We start from the raw sequence: 21,334 nt of genomic DNA on the forward strand, positions 1-21,334 counted from the left end.
AGCTGTGCTTTGTATCCTCAGTGCAGTATGCTGGTCCATTATACAGAAAAAAACATTGAACAATACTGGTATTATTATATGTGCTGGACATTACCTCGAAGCACAAAACTGTATGCATCAGGAGATGTGTATGACGCTGTCCAGGCACTGCATCCCAACGATAAGCTTATTAAGACAACCTGATGGTGTTTCTGGCAAACTATTAAAATAACTTAAGAAGGCTTAATTATTTCAGTGTAGGCCAAAGCATTTAAACATGGCTAAAAATGCCAGACTCTCTTGTAAAAATGCCAACTGTTGGCACTTGCTTGGCAGCGTTTTGGTTTGCTATGATACGGAATGTCCAGTGAATAATCTTGATTACGCTGATAATCAACAATTTGCTTAGTTAACAAATAATTATATTATGAAGTAGACACTCGTAGATAGAATATTAATCTTTGCATTGTTTTTTCAGTCATTGTACACGTTTACAATAGGATGTGCTGATTGGTTGGTGTGCTATTTGTTGTCCCGCCATTCATCCACTGTGATTGGACGGCTACAAAGAAAAGTACAGAGCGCAGCATTTTTCCCACAGTTAAACTTTAAACTTTTTTTAATGCTGTGCTCCCCAATCCTCCCTCTAGTGCCGGAAGGGACCTTAGATTGGTTTCTCTTGGTGATGTTAATTTTGACAGCGTTTTTGCCTATTTTGAGTAGTTGTGTTATATCAGTGTTATATCTCTACAAGCCTTTTTTATTTAGATATTTACAAATGTAAGATTTTGTGCCAACTTTCCAAACAAGCCTTTTCCTTCTGTTTTGGACTTAATATTGAACGTGGATCCTTGTACTAAAAGGTGAACATTATAGTGAACATAATTATTAATTTGCTTTTTTTTCTAATAATTTACACATCGTTTTTTCTTAAGGCATTAGTACTGATATTAATGACGACACATAAAAAGCGTCCTTTACAGGGTTAACTGCTTTTCCCTCTACGCATGCCACGAACTCATACAGTGCAATTTGATATATACAGGTCACTTGTCTAAGAGTAGATTAGCTCACATTAACCCATCTATTGACCCTAAATGTGACATGTGTCATTCCGGATCAGCAACTTTAACCATATGTTCCGGAGCCATTACCTCTTTCAATTTCCTACCTTGCCCAATTACTGGTTTGATTGGGGTCCTCCTACCTGGCTCATTCTGTTGAACTGGAAAAGCCCTCACCATTCCTATCACACAGCCTGGGCAAGAAATGTTTTTTTACTTTATGACGTTAGAGAAAATTAGGTACTCTTTACACCAACCTAGCACCATCATTGACAACCCCTTTGTGAACGTGTTCAAACTCTTTGACCCTTTCTATGTATAATATCTGTACTTTGTCACCCTCCTGCAGAACTGTATTTTCTGTCCATAGATTGCATCCTCCTTTTTTGTATCATGTTTTTAGGATAATGTCATGGCAGTAGAGGCGGCACAACTGCTACTTAAAGTTAATCCCACCCACTCTAAAGCGGCACTAAACTCCAATGGAAAAGCAAACAGCGCTAAAATGAAGCAAGCTGAATCCAACTGCGTTGTATTGTACCATGCCGCACAATCCAATGGAAAAGCGGCATATGTAAACCAGCATCCCATAATGTTACAAACTGAGGGGGCATATCTATAAATTGCTTCTTCCAGGAAATTCACTACCATTACACACTCACCCCATCCGATTAAAGTGAAGCCCCACAAGTACTTAGAATCAGACAGGAAAGCCATGAAGATGAGACTGTGTAGGTACAAGCCTTCCACCAGGATCCAATAGTAGTTTGTAGCCAGGAAATAAATGAACAGCAAGACTGTCACTTTGCAACCCATCTGAAAAGAAAAGAAAAACACATGCCCTCATCACAAACAGCAGTTCTGATGAAATGGTGCCGAACGTCTCGAGTTATTTCAAAAAAGTATTGGTTGAGATGCAATGCTAGCTGTGACAAACCGATTTCCTGCACACAGTTGGATGTCCCCGCAGTTTTTTTTTTATATAAACAATCCCCTGTTGAGGCACCTAATGCCATGTCCTACCTCCTAACCAGAAACGGCACAGACAGATTACAGTGACAAGCAATTTTTCTGTCCACGCTGGTGGTGAAAATGGGGCGTGACGTGAAGCGATCAATCACATATTACAGATAATCAGAAAAGCGCGCGGATGTGTCCTCGCAGTTTGCGTGCTCTTCTTCACATAGGCGCTTTGCCGGATGACATGCTTTTAAAAAATCTATAAAAGTATCATTATACCATTAACTCGGTGTTAGAATAATTGCCTTGCTAACTTTTTTTGATGGTACGCTGCCAAAGCCAATGACAGGAAAATTCTTTAGGACAGAGAAACTGGAACAAAATGACAACCTTTCATTACAATCAGTTGACTGCAGGCTGAAGGTGGAGAGCTGAGCAGTTTAATGAAGCTATTAGCTTACTGCCATGACAGCACCGTGTGGTTAATGACCATAAAACCCATCCAGACCAATGAACTGAATCAAAAGAATTTTCATGTCACAGATCAAAACAAAAGTGTACTGTTGATGGATATTGCTCTGCTTAATACCATGAATAAATCCAGATAATTATATGGAAGTTTTAAACCGAATACAATTATCAACTCATTTTTTACAATTTTATTCAATTCCGACATGCAGCCATATGCATATTATGTGAACCCATCAAGTCATCCATCCACATTACCAGTCAGAAGTCTGGACACAGCTTGTTTAGAATAATAGTACAGACATTATACTGTTACACAAATGGGTGATTCTCACAAAATCCAGATTTAGAAAGTGTCCAGAATCAGAATTTTTAAAAAGCCCTTGAAGCCATTTTTTTGCACATATAGGATTAAGGTCTGAACTTACTATAACCATTATTTTTAGAGGATTTAAAAGATATTTCCTCCAGAATTAAAATTTTATTTTTAAAAATTATCATTACTACAACATGATATTACATGAAATATATGCATTAACAAACTCATGTTTCGGTAATGAGAACTAAAAAGTTGTCTAGGTATTATGACAAACAAAATTTCTACTTTTATCTGAGAAAAAATAAGAACTACTAGGAGCGATATTGAGTGTCACAGTCAAATTGTTGCGGAGGATGAAAAAATTGTTCTTGGACACATTTATACTCCTTATTATTGTCTCTACATTTACCAATGATCCCCAAATATCTCATGTTTCTTTATTGTTAATGTTTATAGTATAACATGCACTGAAGCTTTTTATTTTTTAGATGTTTAATTATAAATATTTCCATATCAAAGAACCCAAATCCAGTCATGGACACGTTGCGGTAATGAACATTTTCAACTTAAATGTGGAAAAAAACCAAAATTGGTTTGTATGATGTCATTTGAAATAATGAGCAAAATAGTACATGAAGAGATGTTTGTAACTGTGTGCTTCTTATTTTGATAGCATTTACTTTTATTATCAAAATGTTTCATGACACCTCATAGTCTAATTTCGCGAGAATCACCCAAATGGAAGTATAATTTTTATAAATATCTATTTTATCATTTCGATTTTTAATTGGTCACCCTTTGCTTGGATGACAGCTGTGTCTCTGGGCATTCTATCAACTAAATATCTCAACCATCTCTTATGCTTTTAATATAGTTACAGTATAGTAGTTCCCATTTATGTACATTGGGAATTTCTGGGCATCTTTTCCTTCACTGGCCATCATATATTTAAAAACCACATGCAATAAAATAAAATTATATTTCATTTTTGAAATGTAAAGAAATTCACATGTTGGCAGAACTAATGTTTGCATACAAAAATCATTTTAAGCATAAGCCTAAAGTTATAAAGCTCACAGGTGACCTAAGTCTTCATACACTGTAAAAATATTCTGTAGAAATTGCAGCTGGGTTGCCGGTAACTTACTGTAGATTTAAATTTATGTTTTTTACTGGCAACATTTTGTTCAAAGTTAAATGAACATTAAACATTTACAAGTCTTTGTCTTTACAGAGTAAAACTAAAAAAACAGCATCAAGCAAAACATTCTGGGAAACAAAATCTGAAGCAAAAAACAGAAAAAGGTTGATGATGATTTCTGGTTCCCAGAATGCTTTGCATGAGGCTGTTATTGTATAGTTTTATTCTGTAAAGATAAAGACTTTTAATATTTAAAATGTATTTAACTTTTAACAAACTCTTGCCAGTAAATAAATTTAAATCTACGGTAAATTACCGGCAACCCAGCTGCAATAACATTGTAATTTCTACGGAATTTTTTTACAGCGTAGGCCAAATTTGCACAACACTAAAATAGACTCCTTCCATAAATATGAAGTCTGAAAGGAAAATTCAGTATTAATGATAACACAGTATTTAAAGGAGCAGTCCACTTTAAAGATGGGGTCCATTGACTTTTCATAGTAGGAAAAAATCTAAGGTAAGTCAATGGGCCCCATCTTTAAAGTTGACTACTCCTTTAACTGCGTGTCTTAAGTACTATTCTTAAGTCAAATTTACTTCTCAGAGTAATGGAACTGTTTCTGAAACTAACGTTTTCCCCAAACTGAAATTAAAAACAGTGTTTCAAGTTTTTTTTCGTCTGTGTCATCATGTATGCACATGTGATATCAGGAAGCAAGATAATGTGCAGGTGATGACGAGAGAGGTGACACGCTGCGTAATCGAATTACCCCTCTCCCTTCTGTGTCACATCCTGTGGTAAAATTACATTACACCATCTACCCCCGTAAAACTAATCCCGTCTGAATAGGGCAAATATTGGTTTGCATTAATGCCAGTTGTTGGTTAATCTGGCCCCAAATGTCTGACTGGTTCTAGTTTTGCGACTCCGGCATCATGTAACATTTTGTTTGATTTCTGGTCACTATAAAATTCGTGTTAAAATGACGTCAGTTAACTATAAAATTTTTTGGTAGAAATTACACTATTACTCGCAGCAGGTTGCCAGTAACTTACTGTAGATTTAAATTTATGTTTTTTTTACTGGCAACAGTTTGTTCAAAGATAAATTAACATTAAACATTAACAAGACTTTATCTTTACAGGGGAAAAAATATAAAAGTACAGCATTATGCAAAGCAATTCTGGGAACCAAATCAGAAAAAAAACTAAAAAATAGTTTTTCTGGTTCTCAGTATGCTTTTTTATAATTTTATTCTGTAAAGGCAAAGACTTTTTGTTTGTTTAATATTGATTTTTCTTTGAAGAAACTGCTGCCGATAAATCAAATAAATATAAATCTACAGTAAGTTACTGGCAAACTGCTGCATAACTATAGCAATTTTTTACAATGTTCATAAAATAATTTTAACACCTCTTTATGTAGTCTTTCAAGCTAAGCTATTCAATTTCCAGGCCAGATTAGAGAGCAGGTTTTTAGCACAGTTTTGGCAAAAATCCAATCATAGATTTGACAAATTGCCGCTGGGGCTTTTCTGAGCTGTGAACAGTTAACATTCTTAATAGCATCAAATGTAATACAGGTGACTAAACACTTTCCATTCACGTCTAGATTTTAGTGCACCTTTGACAAGATTAGTCAAACATTCTCATTACTGTTTCACAAAAGAGGATTGGGCTTTATACCATGTTCTCAATTGTTTTAAATCCTAAATATCTAGGACATAATTTTGTGTTTTCTTAAGTGCAAGCACACATGCAACATGCAGTGTACTTAAAGGGATAGTGAAAATAATGTCATTAATGACTCACCCTCATGTCGTTCTAAACTCGTAAGATCTCCGTTCATCTTCAGAACACAGTTTAAGATGTTTTATATTTAGTCCAAGAGCTTGTTAACCCTACATTAAAAATCTATACTGCCCATGTGCAGAAATGTATTATCAAAGTAGTTCATGTGACGTCAATGGGTCAGTTAGAATGTGTTAAAGCTTCAAAAATACATTTTGATTGAAAAATAACAAAAATTACAACTTAATTCAGCATTGTCTTCTCTTCCGTGTTGTAAAGCGCATGCGCAAGACTAAAGTCACGTGACTGTAGCGGTGACTTTAGTCTCAGGCATGCTTCACAACAGACGCGGATGAGAAGACAATGCTGAATAAAGTTGTATTTTTTGTTATTTTTGACCAAATTGTATTTTTGATGCTTAAACACATTCTACACATCAATTTGACATGAGGTTGGGGCATTAATGACATTATTTTCATTTTTGGGTGAACTACCCCTTTAAATGGGTCTATTCTGAGATCTGTTTATTAAACCAATATCACACAAGCCATGATATGTGCTGATCTGCTCCCATACCAGCACTCTTGGAGTTTCTCTACATCAGTGGTCTCAAACACCCGGCCTGTAGGGCATTTGCTACCCGCCCTCCCTCTCTCTGCGGCCCGCATCTGCTGTCAAAAATATATCATAATCTGCCCGAAAAAATATATTTTTATTCACTTTGTTTTATATTCGTTTGATTTTTATTGTTGACTTTATTGTTGATTTTTATTGTGTTAATGTTGAGTCAATGCATTTCTTATACTTTCCAAAACTCTCGGGAGGTTGCGCTCCCATGGCGTGGCTTCACGCAACCATGAGTGAGTGATGGCGAGGATAACGGAATGCGTGATCAGATTTAATTGCTCATCTGCACCTCATGTCAATCATATCATTGTCACCATGTGATCAGTTAATCGGGTCGGGACTTTGGAGTGTTCATCCAGAAAAGAGCTGTTAATTTGTGGGGTTACTCAGCTGTTACTCAGAGAAGAGCTGCTGCGGGGTTCGTTAGTTTAAGTCACAGCTTTCAGTGGAGAGAGAGCGGAAGGGAGGGAGAGCGAGAGATGTAATGCAACACATATTGAACTACAGATGAGCAAAAAAGAGCCATCAAGTTTCCAGGGGAAAAGATCCTGTACACAGAAACGTACAAAGGATGAAAGTATGTATGCTGCTCTGTCACTCATCTCAATATGAGTATAATATGTATATAATGAAGCATATCTAATATATGATTATGTAGCTTGCTATGCAATTACACATAGAGCAGTAATATTCATCTTTTTCTGTCCAACTAGCTTATGTAACATTGACTACCCATTCAAAAGTTTTAGGATCACTTTCACTTATTATTAGCACAATGCCAATCACACATCAAAACACTTTTAATCATGTTCTTTTAAGGTTTTCAGACCTAACCTTAACCACAACATTGTCAATAACAAAAGGTTTCATCAAACAGAGGTTCCCAACCTTTTTTACACTGCGGACCGGTTTCAGCTTAAAAAAAAAATTGCGGACCTGGGCTGTTGGGGGGGGGGGGGGGGGGGTCGCTGAGTTGCTGTTCCAACAAAGTGCTGAAAATCCTCCTTTGCGAAATGTATAACATTTTAAACGGAAGTAAAGATCAAAGAATCATGCATTAGGAAAATTAATGACACAGCTTTATTTTTATGGACGTGTAAAACCATATTTTGGCGCATAGTTTTACTTTTTGTTTCATTAGTTTGACTGCCCATTTAGTCTTAATCGGTAAACAAACTTGTCTTGCTATTCTCAAAGGCAGCACGAACCTTAGGTCGGGCTCTGAACCCAAGTTCAAGTAACAGAACAGAAGAAAAAAATGAGCAGTGAAGGAAGAGATGAGAAGGAGGAGGGATGCCAGAAAAATTTTGTCTGGGCGCGTAGGCACGGAGACTTCCATTTACCATATGCTTTTAATGATGACTGATACAGGAATTAATGTTTAGGGGAACTGTTTTGAAAACTTCAGATGTGGAAAAATGGCAGCCAGAGGGATTAACCTGTTCGGGCCGCAAAATGCACAAAACATGATGCACATAAATGACAATGCATATGGGTGAAGAAGCAAACAACAAATCTTCAAACGTGGCGGGCCTAGAAATTACCGTAAACAACAGTGGCTATGTTTACAAGCACAACATTTTCTAAATCAAACTGAATTCAATACGATTGAAGGTTACAGTTTACATACAACCTAAACATTGCAATCTTAAATGTTCGTTTACATGTACATTATATATAATCTGAACCGAAAGTCTGCGCAAGCGCACAGCCAGGATTGCCAGATTCAAAACTAGCCCAAAAGCACCTCAATGACTATTCATAGCCCAAATACCAATAACTAAGCAACGAAATAATTTAATCTTTAACCCGCAGAAAAACAACAACTGGTGGAAACAGTTTAAACAGTAGAGTTGGAGAAAGTTGTTCTTAAGATGTTTTCAGATATAAGTAATGAAAACACACTTTTCAAAAGTCACAACGCTATTATATTACTGTAAGTAGCCTAATGTTTTAAAAGTATAGTTAACGCTGCAGAATTTAGTCCATCGCGTGTACAGCGCGTGACCCCATTAACGTTACCATAATAATTGCGTGTTTCTGTGACGAGAATCATGTGATATAAGAGGTAAATGTAAGACGTGAACTTGGAGCACAAATGTTCTGCACATGTGCACAAGGTAATTTTGCATCGATTTAGAAAAAACAACGATTCACGCGTTAACAAGCGTACTTTTCTCCTGCTGATCGGATTAGAGATTGCAGTACACCACCCCCTTCAATACGATCCAAATTTGCATTCGATCGTCCTCAATCGTATTGATAAAGGTGTTTACATAAAGGCTTTTCAATACGATTGAGCCATCAGTACGATTACAAACGGATTATTTCGTTGCATGTAAACGTACCTACTGTAAGGTGCATCAGAATCTAAATCCCGACTGGCTTGACTGTGTTTTTAAACCATGAATAAACTGATTCAACGTAAGTCGCTTACCCATTGTGTGGTACGATGTGGCTCGCAACTACACTGCATGGCTCACTCTGGTTTGCTTTTCCAATGCAGTTTAGTGCAGCTTTAGAGTGGGTGGGATTATAGACTTAATGTTACAGTTGCGCTGCTTCTACTGCCATGACGTCATCGTAAATTCAATATAAACAAACTCTCAACATGGGAGCAATGGAGCACATTGATGGAATTGTGTTATTGATTCTCAGCAACGTGTATGTTTTTATCACTAAAAGGGAGTTTGGGAACTTATAAAACAAAACATAGATGACGACATCACTTGGTTTGCTCGACGATACACATGAGGATAAGCTAATCTTGCATTTAGCAGTGACACTGGTAGCAATGATGATTCTTTATGACCAATCAGTGATCTGCAGTGTTTACACGTCAGTTTTAGTATCAGGCTCGCTTGGTACAAAATAAGCAGTACCGAGCTGTATCAGGCCGCACGATCTAATAGAAAAGCTCCATTAGAGAGAAAAAGATCATTATGCAAGCAAACAAGCACAGTTTCTTTAGATTTTATGTGCTATTTCTGGGTAATAATAGTAAAACGACAACAATAATAGACCTGGAAGGACAAATTAATAGAAATAATGATAAGACAGTCCCCATCAACAGCTTTGCCGAAAACACAGCAAAAAAAGCTAAAAGTGTGTAAAGACTTCATATTTATAGATTTGTCTCCAAGAACTGATTATTTCATAGATAAAAATAGAAACTAAGTGGAATATACCTACAATTTTGTGGATGATCTAAGTGGTTGCTTACCGGTCTAATTCAAAAGAGCTTTCTCTTTCAATAAAAGTCTTAGAAATGATGAGCTGAATTAATTTGAGAGCTTTGAGTGGATGGGATGATTTACATTTTAGTCTTCTCACATAAAGCTCTCTTATAGTCTCAGAAGCAATAGTGATAAGAAATACTTTAATGATAATGACTGTAATTACTTTAATGATACCCCTGCTTACGATGTGCTTATCTTGTATTAAAAAATGTGTAAACATTTCTAGAAACATCTGTACTTTTGGGTTTCAAGAAAAACATGAATCCGACATACGGGTAAGTACACAATGACAATTTGCGTTTCCATTTTTTGGGTGACCTATAACTTTAATTTTTTCTTTTATTCTTACTCTTTCCTAAGGAGTGCATTGGGGGATTGAGTGGTGTCTGCATCAGCTATTTAATAAAAGGACACACTGTTCTCAACGTGGACAATAAAAGACACCTCAGCTCTAGACAGATGAAACTAGTAACTGCAAAAGTTTCAGTTTCTCTGACAGACGATCAAAGAGGTGCCAGAGGAGAGCAAGGTGAAGATTATGTTGTCAATAGACATGGAGGATGTGAACAGCTCACCTGAACATCTGAAACTTTTTGTTTCATCTTTTTTCTGCCTCTCCACTCTTTAAGCATTCTTAAAGTTTAGTTTAACCGCACTAGTTTTCTAAAAAAGTAGGGAGGCAAGCACATGCAAAGTTTTGACTTTGGTAAAATCTGTAAAAATGTCATTTGACCACTAGAGGATCAAAACATTACAAAAGTGACCTCTTGGTACGTTAAGGTCTTGTAGGTATTTTAATATTTAAATGATTCATTATTTATTAAAAACATAAGCACTGCAGTGTAACATCATATCCTGTTGGTGATATTCACTGCAAGCAAAGTAATTTTGTAAGTGTAAGCATTGTGCGACTGCACCTTTAGAGAACTCCCACCTTTATTCACAGTACTGAACTGAGACACAATGACTAATGCAAGACCACTGCAGAGAAACAGTAGGGATAGAAACACATTCAATGAGTCAAATGAATGTCAAAATCCAATAAAACGCTGGAATGAGTGTTTAGTTTACTACTAGAAAAAATGTTAATGAAACAGCTCTATTAAGTGTAAGACCATGGGTCTCTTATGGTATCCTTTTCCTGTGTTCTTTACAAAAATGAATATCCCTTCACTCCCAATTTAGGCAATTTCCTTTTCCTCACTTGTGACGCAGATCCTAGTCATTATAAATAATAAAAAAACATGCATACTGGAAATGTGAAGCAAGCTTGATTTTCATACAATATTGTGGGTGGTAAATTGGATTGAAAATAAAGCAATTTTTTCCTTTTTAGTGACCTCTGGACAAAGAAATTTAATCATTTAAAGCTGGGAAATGACGAAACAAACTGAAAAGAAAAAGAATAAATGCATGGCAAACGTTCTGTGAGTGCACATACAATAGCAAAAACAACTTCTTTTGTTACTGTTCATGCTGACAAGACATTCGTTTTAGCGGTCTGATGCAAAATGCTGCAATCACTATATTGGTCAAATTATTTAATCATAAAAAGTTAAATATTAAATATATTATCTCAAAAATTCAGTCTTAACTGTACCTGATTAGGGTCGTAAAATATTGTAATATATAGATAATATTTCATCGGACCCACGTGATACACGTCTGGATCCGAACTTTACTTTTGGTTTCATTTTTTTAATGGTCTGACTAGTTGCTAAACTGATCTCTTGAACAAATGCCTCGTCGAAAATAACAAATGTTTTGGTTTCCTAGGACAGGTAATCTATGTGTTGTTTTTTTGCTTGTTATATAAATAAACTACGTTTAAAGTACTTTGTTGTTATTTATTCTTAGCGAAGTTTACCGGAAATTACGTGCGGACCGCGACAGCCCCTTGTTTATGTTGTTACTCCTGAAACCGTCTATAGGGCCCTATAAAATCCGTTTTATTTTTTCTCAAATTCCGTGTTCTCCGTTTTATTATTGTCAAATTCGTGTTTTCTGTTTTCATTTTTCTGGATTCTGGTTTTAATGGTTACACTAAATTTCAGTCATTAAAAAGCATATCTTATCAACAGAAAACATTAAGGGTGTTTTCGCATAGTTTCGGTTCATTTGGTCAGGACCAAAAGCAAAAAATTATACATTTTTTAGCAGTTTTGGTTCCTTTTCACACCACGCTGATTGCTCTGATCTGCACCAGTTGAAACTAACCAAAATTCAGTCATGTGATAAGATCCACATCACTCATTGGCCCCATGTATTTGAACGTATTTCCTAAACTGCTTCTCAATTGGTCAGAATCAACGTGTGTGAAATTCCAAAGGAACCCTGGAAGTAAACAAAAAGGAGAAAAATACAGCAGACACCGTGGACATATGACTGGGTGCTGTAATTATGTCAGTGGTTTTTATACATAGTTTGTATACAGCGTTCTAGACAAACTGTTCATTTCCAGAAAACGTTTTAATGCACTGCAAACGGCGAAGACACCTAATTTCTGAGGCTCCGCCTACACCTCCTCGCAACTCCAGGTATGTCCTTGAGCTGTAATTGTGCTAATATTGGTAATAGAAACTGTCAACAAACACTTTCTCATCCCATAATGCACTGGGTAGCTGACTACGGCAGCGGGTTTAGTCCAATAATGCGCATTAATTTTGCAGTTGGGCAGTTAGATCTCGGATCGTGTTCGTTTGAAAGCATACCGAGACCACCTCTTCAAGGAGGTCTCGGTCCGCTTGTTCGGACTGCTTTTGGTGCGCACCAGAGTTCGATTGCTGCATTCTCACCTGCCCAAACGAACAGCACCAAGTGATCAATCGAACTCTGGTATGATTCAACCGAACTAAATGAGGCAGGTGTGAAAACACCCTAAAATAATACAGTTTAACAACAATTTATTTAAAGTTTTATTTAAAATTACATATAGGCCGATGTATTCTGGCTGTCATTACAACAATGCTTCTGACAAGCAAACGAATGTTTCGTTTTTCTTTTAATCATAAGACTATACTCATCTTGTTTTACTTTTCAAGCATCTTTATTAAATGTAAATTCATTAGTTATTAAAATCTCTGATTTAACATTAGCAATAAATACAAATTAAACACTGCACAGTCCTCACTGCATGAATTAAATGTTTAGCTGCAGAAGTTGTTTAGTTAAGAGTAGTGAGGGGTTTTGGTGTGTAGCCTAATGAACACTTCTGACACAGAAAGCAGCAGGCTCCTGTCACTTTAAGACCTAAGACAGACTGCACAAGCTGTTTATGTTCACTTAAGCAAGAAAGAAAATTAGTGAATCACGCGTGTGTTGACTGCTTGCTGTGTGCAAACTTCGTGAACCCTCATGTGTGAGGAACATATACGAGCTATACACGCTAGTAAGATTTTTATGGATTCTGTGATTCTGTCTGCGTTTTCCGCATTGCAGAAATCATAGGGCCTTAAATATACAGTATTGTACCTTTCTTCTGGGTGTTTCCAAATTTGTTAAAGTTTGTCAGAATGGAGTGCTGGAAACAAAAAGGGTGTCTAAAAAATCGAATTGAACTCAAGAATATACACTCACCTAAAGGATTATTAGGAACACCATACTAATACTGTGTTTGACCCCCTTTCACCTTCAGAACTGCCTTAATTCTACGTGGCATTGATTCGACAAGGTGCTAAAAGCATTCTTTGGAAATGTTGGCCCATATTTATAGGATAGCATCTTGCAGTTGATGGAGATTTGTGGGATGCACATGCAGGGCACGAAGCTCCAATTTCACCACATTCCAAAGATGCTCTATTGGGTTGAGATCTGTTGACTGTGGGGGCCATTTTAGTACAGTGAACTCATTGTCATGTTCAAGAAACCAATTTGAAATGATTTGAGCTTTGTGACATGGTGCATTATCTTGCTGGAAGTAGCCATCAGAGGATGGGTACATGGTGGTTATAAAGGGATGGACATGGTCAGAAACAATGCTCAGGTAGGCCGTGGCTTTTAAACAATGCCCAATCGGCACTAAGGGGCCTAAAGTGTGCCAAGAAAACATCCCCCACACCATTACACAACCCCCACCAGCCTGCACAGTGGTAACAAGGCATGATGGATCCATGTTCTCATTCTGTTTACACCAAATTCTCACTCTACCATCTGAATGTCTCAACAGAAATCGAGATTCATCAGACCAGGCAACATTTTTCCAGTCTTCAACTGTCCAATTTTGTTGAGCTTGGGCAAATTGTAGCCTCTTTTTCCTATTTGTAGTGGAGATGAGTGGTACCCGGTGGGGTCTTCTGCTGTTGTAGCCTATCCGCCTCAAGGTTGTGCGTGTTGTGGCTTCACAAATGCTTTGCTGCATACCTCGGTTGTAACGAGTGGATATCAGCTTGAATCAGTCGGCCCATTCTCCTCTGACCTCTAGCATCAACAAGGCATTTTCGCCCACAGGACTGGCGCATACTGGATGCTTTTCCCTTTTCACATCATTCTTTGTAAACCCTAGAAATGGTTGTGCGTGAAAATCCCAGTTACTGAGCAGATTGTGAAATACTCAGACCGGCCCGTCTGGCACCAACAACCATGCCACGCTCAAAATTGCTTAAATCACCTTTCTTTCCCATTCTGACATTCAATTTGGAGTTCAGGAGATTGTCTTGACCATGACCACACTCTTAAATTCATTGAAGCAAGTGCCATGTGATTGGTTTGTTAGATAATTACATTAATGAGAAATTGAACAAGTGTTCCTAATAATCCTTTAGGTGAGATTATTGTAATTTGCTACTGTAAAATAATAGAGAACGCATAAACAAAAAGCAAGAAAATGCAAACATGAGACATTCGCTTTAACTATCTAAAGCTTGTGTCAGCCCTGAGAAGACCTCACAGAGAAACTTAGACACATGGTGGATGACACATGAAGCATTTACTGTAAATACAGCAAAGATTTACCACAAATTGCTTCTGATGTCATACTTTCTGAAGAAAACAAATTTGCATGTATCTTGATATGTGAATTCGCCTTAGCAATAGCCGTCCACTGACGCAAGTGCCTTATTTAACGAAAATATGGGAAATGCAGCAAACAATATTTTGTTGGTACCTGTTATTGATAAACAAAGACAGATGAATGAAAGCCCACTGTAGCTTTGATCTCACCATATGGACTAAACATAAACAACGTAGCTTTAGACACAAAACAAGCGGTCCCAAAATCCTCCCTAATTTGCTGGTATGCACTTATCTCTTGCAATGCAGCTGTTTGAAGAAAAATGCCAAGGGTGCATCGCCAGCACTGGGAACCGATACAAGCGTAGGTGGGAATAAATAATTTCTCAACCAAAACACACCGAATGGGGACAAGTAAGAGTTTTAGCCTTTCTGAATGGATTGTTAGACAGGCCATGTGGTGGGTGGAATAGAGTATGACACTCATGTATTGTTTATGAAATTTGGGGTGGAGACGGGAGGCGGTGCGAAAAAAAGCCCTTTGCTAAGCATATTAAATGGCACGCAGCACAGGATGATACTGTGAGCACTTACAGTTCCTACTGTAGCAATCCAGAAACCTCTGACCTCTATCTTAGCATTTCCTCCGACAATTTCTAACCTACTCTTCACCCACAGACCAAGACGGGGAACAGCGTTTCATTAACATTTAAATATTTATTTTCCATCATAATCAAAACTGGGGTCCAATTTTAACCAGATGTCACCTCTTCCAGACCCAACTTGACCCCTTTCGATTTCTGCTCCTCTAGGGTTGTTTAAAACTCGATGGTGCATCGAGTTATGGATGACATTCTGTAGTGATTTCTGCCTCTGGTTATGAATTCAAATAGCACATTTTGCATATAGCACAGTGTGTGCCTGGAACAAACAGCAGATGATTAAAACGAGTGTTCTACATGTGTGTCTCACCTATTCTTGCTGTCACGGATATTCACTTATCTTTTCTGTCTTGCTAGTGTTTAGTGAAACAATGGCATCCATGCATTCATCCATCCATCCATGCATTTATCAATCTTTGATACAAATTTGTCACAGCTCACATAGTGAGTAAAAAATGTTAAAGGAATGTTCTTCATTAATTAATGAACAAAAAAAGCATTAGAAAAGTAGCACGACTTTTGAGCTAGATTCTACACTGTCTGAAACTGTAGGATAGCACTTAGTGAGAAAAAGACCTCACTGAAAATGTCCTAATCAAATGTGATACACCAATTTGCATACATGGAATAGAAAATGTCACTGGATACCAAATTAGCAAATTACTTCATGAGAAAAACATACTGAAATGATTGTATGCTTGACAGTAATGACTTGCATAGACAGAGAGGCACACGCACTTAAATAAATTTAATTAATTTGTATAAAAAATACTTCTATATACAAATATAAATCTGCTTTTACAGTTGCCTACTCATTCATTTTAAAATTCCTGGATTTTTCTAAACCAGCACCCTTCTATCTTAAAATCTTAATGGATTAATGCATCTAATATTCACTTCCTCTCCTTTATCTCCTAAATAACATTCGGGTCTCTAATGTTTTTCTTGTCTCTTCTTTATTTTTAGTACTTTTCATCTTTACTTGCTTACACATAAAAAGATTTATGATGTGAACTTCTTTCTTTATAAAATTTAATTAAACACATGTAATGAAAATAAGTGAAAATTCTTAAAGGCGCCGTGGCATTAAAATCTGACTTTGTCCAAGTTTAAGTGCTATGATTGGGTCCCCAGTGCTTCTATCAACCTAGAAAATGTGAAAAAGATCAACCCAGTAACTTAGTTTTGGTAAACCATTCTGTACAAGCACATGAAAAAATAGGCAGTTGAAATTTGGCTCTCCTTATGATGTCATAAGGAGCTCTTTAAAATAATACCACCCCTTATTCTGCACTATCCAACCACAGCACTGCCATTTAGTGCAGAGAAAAGCACAATTGAGTTTTAATTGCAACAAACCACCATCATTGTGATCAGTGTTTGAATTTCATCAGCTCATTTGCATTTTAAAGGACACGCCCAAAACGGCACATTTTTGCACACACCTACAAAGTGGCAATTTTATCATGCTATAATAAATTATTTATATGGTATTTTGAGCTAAAACTTCACATATATGCTCTGGGGACACCAAAGATTTATTTGACATCTTAAAAAAGTCGAGGCCCCTTTAAAACCAATAAAGTGCGGCAGTTCTTAAAGCTGCTACATAATAACGCAGACTTGCTCAACTTTTGACTTACAATAAACAAAATAATCGTACATGTGTACGATAAACTTGACTCACATACTGTGATGTGTCCACTGGTGCCACATCCACCGCATTAGTGTAGTTATTCATAAGCACAGCGTCAAACTCCTGCAGGCCAGCGCTGGTGTGAACTACATGATCCTTTACAAAGATGCTGACGGCACGCAGCATGAACGATACAAACAAATGCATGTGAATGTAGTTCCTGGTGCAGTGAAGACGCCTAATAAAACACAAACACATGCAAGGCTTATTAGAGCAGAGAAAGAAAAAATGGTTTCCATTTCATATATAAAGTGCATTTCTAAATGAAAAACATCCTAATTGAATATTGTGGTTAACTTGTATTTAAACATAATGCTACTATGTTGCAGCATTTAAGGTCCCTTGTACTTTGCAATTGCAAAGTGCAACTCACTTAATATAAATTTCTCTCCCACTGTTGAATGTTTTATCTTCTTTATAAGGGACACAGACAAGATGAATGCACTTCCAATGCACCCTAATGCAATCTGTTCACAGAAGTCCCCAAGGTCTGGTGTATGTACATACTGCACTATTTTAATAATTACTGTGGTCAGGCTGCATCCAGTACTCTGGCTATGATTAAATGCTATTATGAAATGAAAACTTTTGTGGCTTTAAGCCCTTCTATTACAGTAGCATTGAGGTCATCTTTCTGATAGTATACAACTAAACATTTACCAAATTCACTTTTAGGAGATACCTGTATACACATGTACATATTTAAAAATGAAGTGTCATCACTTCTGGGAATACAGATCACAAATAATGATGACTCACACTGCACAACCTAATTGTCCAATAAAATGTTCTCTAGAACAAGTCCCTTGTCCCGATACCACCTACTTCTGACTAAAAATAACAAGTAGCAATGTTAATGCCTGTAATCGAGGCTAAAGTTATTGGCTATTTATTTATTTATTATTTACTGTAGCCCTTTGATACCATATTTTGATAAGTTTAACTGGTGTGTAGTGTGTGGAGAAAACTTAAACACTTTTCAATTGTCTTAGTTTTTAACCGTACCTTCTTACCTAATATTTATTTGTGGTTTATCCCAAGCAAAAGTAACGAGGTTGCAATAATACACAGCTTTCCAGTGTCTTATGCACATTTATCAACATTTTTGTATGCTCATATTTGAGAGGAAGATCTGGGTTACATTGAGTGTGTTTACATGCAGTTTATTATGTTTAATAAACTGATAATGTGTGAGGTCATGTAAACACGTAAAAAGTGTTTCTTTTATCGGGGAAAGCTCAGAAACGGTGTAGGCAAAAACCGATCGGCAGGGTTAGTTTTTTCATTACACTGCTGTCACGTGGCATGTAAACACCGTAACCAGCTTTCTAGCAGTTTGTTCATGTGTGCATGTTTACGTGTGTGAAAGATAAACGCCATATGTGGAAGTAAGCGCAAAGTAACGCATAAAAGTCTCTGCTCGACTCAAGCAGTTGGCAGAGATACTGCGAAAATGTTAAATTTACAGGTTCTGCAGACACGAGAAGAGATACAACAGTATTGCTTAAGACAGATATATCTGTAAGCAGATTTTTGATAGTTATCCGCTTATTCTGTGCATATAAAAGCACTCATTGATAGGATAGAGCAGGGCTAGGCAGAGTTTAGCTCCAACTCTAATCAAGCACACCTATAAGGGTGCGAGGGGCAAAAACTAACGCATGGTTAGTTGTTACACGGATGGTTTACATTGTTGCACAAGGTTGAGCGTAAAGATGATCTCCCGCAAATTATTGGAAATATATAATGTTTTTCCAGAACGAGTGTTTTGGTGGCATGTAAGTAATTTTTTTATAATGTGATTTTTCAGTTTCTAAGTTGGGTGTGTAACATACCAAATCCAATGCTATGTCATATTAATAAGTGTCTTGTTGACTAAAACATAGCATCGTTCTGAAATATGTCTGCAGCTCTTAGCAACTTTTTTGGTGGGCTTAAAAATATTTTGACCCAGCGGGGGTTAATTGTAACCCTGTGTTACAACTAACCCCTCAGCACTTACGATATGAAAGCCGAAAACGTTAGCCTAATTCTTGCCATTGTTTTAAATAGGTTACACCGAATGATTGCTGGCTGCCAACAAAATAAATGTGCCTGTCTTATCAAAAATCGTGTTTCTCATTTATTTTTGTTAATATCTTTAATATTGATTGAATAAGGTCACGTCAAAGATTGAAATTATAATGAAATGAATGGCTAAAATCAGACTTTGATGCTCATTATCTCAGAATTTGATTTTGAAACTGTAGTATGGTTATTACAAACTGGATCACATTTAAAATAGATGTTTTGTCATAATTGTGTTGCTTTTTCTCACATATTTAGACATTTGTATCCATTTATAATTGAACTACTGTTAGAAAAGGCCTGGATGAATGAATACAGTGTTGATACCTGTCTATTATAGACAGATAGATAAACAATATCCACTTCAAGTATATAGACAAAATGGGTGATTCTCACGAAAACTTGGTTTTAAAAATGTCAAGCATGAAAATGTAAAAATTGTTTAATTGTTACTTTTTTCCCACCAGACATTGAAAAACAAAGTCTGGAGTAAATGGAACATTAATTTAAAAACGTTTACTTATCATTTAACACTTTTTGTAACATAATTTAAAAAATAGTCCTAATAAGTCTCATTACCGCAACAGTCAGAAAACATCAACACTGACATATTTTCAAAATGACATCACAAACCTGAAAGAACATAATTTGGAGATTCTGCACATGCATTTAAAATCAAGGTATTATGCTTCTATTAATTAAATTAACATTTAATAAGCATCTGTTGCGGTAATGATAATCAAAATGTCATGTAAGCATTCAGACAAGACAATATTTCAAATTAACTGTAAAAAATGATCTTACCTGGTAGCCATCTTGAAGTAACTGGTCCATGTGCTTGGTCACTCAAAATCTAACTTTATTAAAATTCTGTATGTGTGCTTAAACTGTTCTCAAAAAGTTTTGCGGAGGATGAGAACATCAGGCATGGACACATAATTTTCCTAATTTTTCTTCATTATTATTATACATGAAAATTCAGTAAATATTTTTTCTGTCATCTAAAGTAGTCTTTTTCTTAATATTTTTGTGTTAATTTGATTAAATTACAACATAACGCATTTTAAAACGCAGCTGGACACATTGCGGTAATGAGAATTTCAACAGAAAATGAGATAAAATTTGTAATTATAAATTTTTATGTTGAAACCACACATTGTGCAAGGTAGAACACAGTATTGTGTTAATTCTGATGCTTTTAATGTTACTATATTACACATTTTAAAGCTAAAATCATTAGTGCCGTGGTGTTTCAATGGTTTCGTGAGAATCACCCAAATAGTATTGAAATATTTGCCTGTAAACTTAATTTTTAGCAAGTGTTACAACTACCCCCCTGCCTGTTACAATAACCCCACCTATGGGGTAAGTTGTAACGTTTGCACTTCTGTCACGTTTGGTCTAATTGTCCAAGAATGGTAAGTACCAGAAACAAATTTCAAATGTTCATTTGTAGCAGAGATGTGTGTGTTGCTTGTGTCAAAATATAATGAATCAAATTCAAATATTTTTTGAATGATTGAGGCAAAACCAAAAAGCGTTGTGCCCCGCTCTCCCCTACAACTAATCAAGGTCTAAAGAGTCACCTAAAAATTACAGGTAGGTGGGGATTTATCAGGGTTGGAGCTAAAATTTGCAGGATATTAGCACTCCAGGACCGACATTGCCTTCCCCTGGTATAGAGGGATCATAAACTGATATTTTCTATCAAGCATATAATTTTAGGGTTGTGCTATAAATGAGAGGTAAGCAACATTTTTAGTGCAGGTATACTGCATACTTACATTGCATATGATTAGTGGATTCATTACATGGTGGATTATACAACGACAGTCATGCAAACAAAACAAAATGTAAACCTTGTTCACATAATACTTGACTTTGGTGTGAATAGATCTTAACAAGTATTCCTTTAATAATGAATGAAGGAATTTTGGACAAAACTAAAATCGATCGAATTTGAAAGCATGTGGAATACTGAGTCTAGAATACAAATTCAGTAAAACCTTTTATAACATGTACTAAATTAAACACATGTAGAGTTACTTACCTGAAATAGCCAATAATAAATATGGCCACAAGAAGGGAGCTGAAGGAAACGGCATAGCCTACTGTGTACATGACATGAAGTCGCTCAAAAAAGACTTGCTGTGGAGACAAAAGGGGGGGGGGTGTCAGGAAACTTCTAAATCCATTGAAGACCACTGACAGCTGTGTTGTAGCTTACTCTCTTTTTGTTGGGTTCTGGGGATTTAATGCATTCTGTGTAGTTAACCCAGGTCTTGTTTGAGCTCTCAGCGAGCACCCAGGAACCGTTGGAGTCGCACCTCCTGTAGGCATGGCCTGTGAGATTGACATTGACTTTACTGGA

General features: G+C 36.5%; 1 protein-coding gene across 1 annotated transcript in view; it reads right to left on the bottom strand.

The window, feature by feature from the left end:
• The window catches only part of pth2ra (parathyroid hormone 2 receptor a), a 119,487-nt gene that overhangs the window by 27,113 nt on the left and 71,040 nt on the right, over positions 1-21,334 (bottom strand). The window contains exons 4-7 of the mRNA XM_055215596.2: positions 21,191-21,306; positions 21,014-21,111; positions 16,888-17,074; positions 1,706-1,859 (exon numbers count right to left, since the gene is read on the bottom strand). Coding sequence (XP_055071571.2) covers positions 1,706-1,859; positions 16,888-17,074; positions 21,014-21,111; positions 21,191-21,306 — 555 coding nt within the window. The remainder of the gene's footprint in view (positions 1-1,705; positions 1,860-16,887; positions 17,075-21,013; positions 21,112-21,190; positions 21,307-21,334) is intronic.

The sequence above is a fragment of the Misgurnus anguillicaudatus genome, chromosome 17, assembly GCF_027580225.2.
Source record: "Misgurnus anguillicaudatus chromosome 17, ASM2758022v2, whole genome shotgun sequence".
Lineage (NCBI taxonomy): Eukaryota > Metazoa > Chordata > Actinopteri > Cypriniformes > Cobitidae > Misgurnus > Misgurnus anguillicaudatus.